General features: G+C 38.8%; 1 protein-coding gene across 1 annotated transcript; it reads right to left on the bottom strand.

The window, feature by feature from the left end:
• Window positions 1-2398: 2398 nt before the first annotated feature.
• Window positions 2399-3334, bottom strand: LOC101979836 (olfactory receptor 1468-like). The gene has a single exon (XM_005349591.1). It carries the CDS (start codon window positions 3332-3334, stop codon window positions 2399-2401), a length of 936 nt encoding a protein of 311 aa, XP_005349648.1.
• Window positions 3335-3845: the final 511 nt, after the last annotated feature.

The raw sequence follows: 3845 nt of genomic DNA, 5'->3' as shown, positions 1-3845 counted from the left end.
CTTGTTTTCTTCTTGGCAAAAACTGGCCTTTGGGCAAAGAAATGCCCATGCCTCAACCACTGACAAGATACATAGTATCCAGAAATGAATAAGCCAGACTATCAAATCTTGCCATGACAGGGTAAGACAGTTTTGAAAAATTTCTTGCCTTTGAAAATAGTCTGTCAGTTATTCTAGGCCTTAGCCAAAGTTGGTTGATTCAGCGTTGTAAGTGAGACTTTGGGTGATTGCTCAGGTAGCCAGTTGTCTCTGTCATTTGTTGCTTGTTTTGGAAGTTGCTTGATTGTACTTCCTGCTTACTCAAGTAATATTATTTCCCTTCTCCAATCTTTGATGGGGTTGATGACTAGATAATTGTAGTTACTTTTCTTTCATGACTTGGCCAAGTTATTTATCTTACAAGTATTAAATTAGTTAGGATAGGATAATTATTCAATATATTTGTTCTTATTGTATATAATTTTTTATTAGGCTTAGAACTCTCTTATTTAAACAAAAGGGGAAGTGCTGTAATAAGTCTTACAGCTAGTGGTTACCCGCCTACTGGGGCTTGGCCTTTAGACCATATTTGCCCATGCAGAGCCTACGTTAGCCCCTTTCCTCTGTTTTGCAAGCTGCTCGTTTAGATTGTTGGATTGCTGGATTTGATTTCTGTCCACTGTTCAAGCAGAGAATTCTGATTTGTGAGTTTACCCCTAAATAAGTATCTATTTCTCAATTCTGAGCTATTGTGGGATTTCTTTTAAGCGTCTGTTCATCACTCATCAGCTAAGGAAATTCAAATCTAAACTACTTTGAGATCCCATATTATTCATCTCAGGATGGCTAAGATCATTAACATAAGTAAAAGTTTATATTGGTTAGGATTTGGAGCAAGAGGAATACTCATCTATTGATGAAGGGTGTACAAACTTATATAGGCACTTTGAACATCAATATTTCTGTTCTTCATAAAATTTTGACTTCATCTACCTCTAGACCCAGGTATACCTCTCTTACGGATATACTCAAAAGACATTGTATCCTATCACAAGGATACTTGCTCAAGTATATCTATAGTGGCTTTATTCACAATAGCCAGAAACTGGAAACAACCTAGATATCTCTAAAATGAAGGATGGGTAAAAAATATGGTATATTTACATAATGGAGTATCCTTAAGTATTGAATTGGCCACTTGCCTTCTTGAACCACAACACGTTTCCAATGGAGGAATTGGGACACCAATCTATCCGCATAGCATTTGACCCAAGCTTTATGACTGTAAGATATGTTCTGACAATGATGGTTTAGAGCTTATGTAATTGGCCAACCAAAGACTGGTCTAACTTTAGGTTTATGCCAATAGAGAGAGCCCATTATCTGCCTGGATGGCTAGGAAATGGAAGTCAAATGGCTCAGAGACCTAGGATAGAGCCAAGCAAGATCTAACCCCCAGTGAAATTATTCCGAATGGTAGTCTGCTATACTAATAGACTGGTATCTATCTCAATTGTCACCAGAGAAGCTTCCTCTGGCTGCTGATGGGAGCAATGCAGAAAGCCACATACAAACTTTAGGTGAAGCTTGGGGAACCCTGCAAATGATGGGGAGAAAGGACTGTAGGAGAGAGTGGATTGAAGACATCAGAGAAACATGGCTGACAAATCCACTAAGTAGCTCTTATAGGGGTTCACAGAGACTGAACCAGCAATCATGGAGTTGGCATGGGTCTGCTTGAGGGACTCTGCATACATGCTGTGGTTGATTAGCTTAGGGGTTTTATGGGATTCATAACCGTGGTGGTAGTACGTTTCTGACTCTTTCTTTCTCCTAATGAGTTGTGTCTCAGCCTCGATATGAGGGTTTGTGCCTAATCTTATTGCATCTTTTTATGCTGTGTTCCCAGGAGGCCTGGTCTTCTCTGAAAGGAAATAAAGAAGTGGATCTTTGAGAGAGGAGGGGTGTGGAAGGGGCTTGGATGAGTGCAGGGAGGGGGAGCTGTGGTCTGGATGTACTGTATGAGAGACAAAAAAAATAAACAAAAAAGATTACTGAGCATCAATATAGTTTCATGATGTATCATTTTTTTCATATTTAAAAAGTATACTGTAGTCAACACAGAAATTTTTATAAAGTCAGAAAACATTGGGGTAACAAGAATATATGAAAAGGAAGATTAAATAAATCAGTGGCTCTTACCTAATGATTCTAGAATCACACATGAAAGACAGATGATGTCATCACTGAGTCACGAAAGCTCCATTCCCTAACTGAACTACTTTGAAAAACTCATACTTACAGTTGAAATACTATGTAGTATGTTAGTGAATGTGTGTCTCCTTTAAGAGGTATATATTATAATAGTAACATCAATATATTTGCTAGATAAATTTAATTAAAATTCTTAGTGTTACCATTACAAGGAGATTTTCTTCTTGCAAAGGACTCTTAGCAGGGCCTCTTTCATATCTCTGTTCCTTAGGCTGTAGATAAAGGGGTTCAGCATGGGAGTCACCACAGTGTACATCATGGCCATGGCTGTCTCATTTATAGTGGAGGTATTAGTTGATGGACATAAGTAGACACCAATAGCTGGTCCATAAAACAGTGAGACCACAGACAGGTGGGAGCCACAGGTGGAGAAGACCTTGTGGATAACTCGAGTAGATGAAACTCTCAGGATGGAGGAGACAATTTGTACATAGGACACAATGATGAGCAAGAATGGAATGACACTAAAAAGCCCTCCAATGACAAATATTATTAATTCGTTAATATAAATGTCAGAGCAGGCTAACTTGAGCAGAGCAGTTATGTCACAGAAAAATTGGGAGATCACATTGTTTTCACAGAATGACAATCTAGATAGCAGTAGGGTATGTAACATGGAATACATCATTGTAAGTATCCAGCAGAACACAATCAGAAACACACACAGTTTGGGGCTCATGATGCTGGTGTAATGGAGAGGGAAGCAGATGGCCACATAGCGGTCATAGGCCATGAGCACAAGAAGGAAACTCTCCATGTCTCCAAAAACCAGGAAAAAGTACATTTGTGTCAGACAACCCACATAGGTGATGGATGGTTCCTGGTTCTGCATGTTCAGCAACAATTTGGGCATTGTGACAGAGGAGAAGCAGAGGTCAGAGAAGGACAAGTTGCTGAGAAACAAGTACATGGGTGTGTGCAGATGGGAGTCCAGTAGAATGAGGATGATGATGAGGAGGTTCCCCAGGATGGTGGTGAGGTACACGGCCAGGAACAGGACATAGAAAAGGTGCTGGTGCTCTGGTGGGACGGGCAGGCCCAGGAGGAAGAACTGTGAGATGACAGATTGGTTGCTCATCATTTTTCAATTCCAGTATCTTAATAAGAATGTTTAAGGGTTCCTTAAAATTCAAAATAAAATTGAACATATATGTAGGGTGCACATTATCTAACAATGAATCTGTTATAGTAGTAGTTATAATCTAAAATTCCAAATGTCTGTAATTATTACAAGCAGTAATAATTTTTATCAACCTCTCTCTAACAGGTTTCTATTCCTTTCCTTTCCTAGACACTTCTATGAATTTCTATTGAAATACGAAATGAACTAATGCTTCTCTCTTCTGCTATCTGCACACCCTGGATATCTTTGTTTCTTTGGACTTTTTTGTGTGTTATGTTGTATATTGATGTTCTAGAAGAATTTGGGTGAGCTTTATCATCATAACTTTACATAAATTCCAGGATAATCTTATATACGCTAATGCTTTAAATTACCATTTCAAATCAGGCATATATGCCTCTGTAGCATTCAGATTTCTGCTCCACTGATAGCTAATCATCTTCATTCCATTGTGCCTATGACAGTCATC

This window comes from Microtus ochrogaster, chromosome 7, assembly GCF_000317375.1.
Source record: "Microtus ochrogaster isolate Prairie Vole_2 chromosome 7, MicOch1.0, whole genome shotgun sequence".
Taxonomy (NCBI): Eukaryota; Metazoa; Chordata; class Mammalia; order Rodentia; family Cricetidae; genus Microtus; species Microtus ochrogaster.
The sequence above is the reverse complement of the archived record's forward strand: the minus strand, read 5'-3'. Positions and strand labels throughout refer to the sequence as shown.

Coding starts and splice junctions, on each gene's coding strand:
- LOC101979836 (XM_005349591.1), bottom strand. CDS start 3,334: ATGATGAGCAACCAATCTGTCATCTCACAGTTCTTCCTCCTGGGCCTG.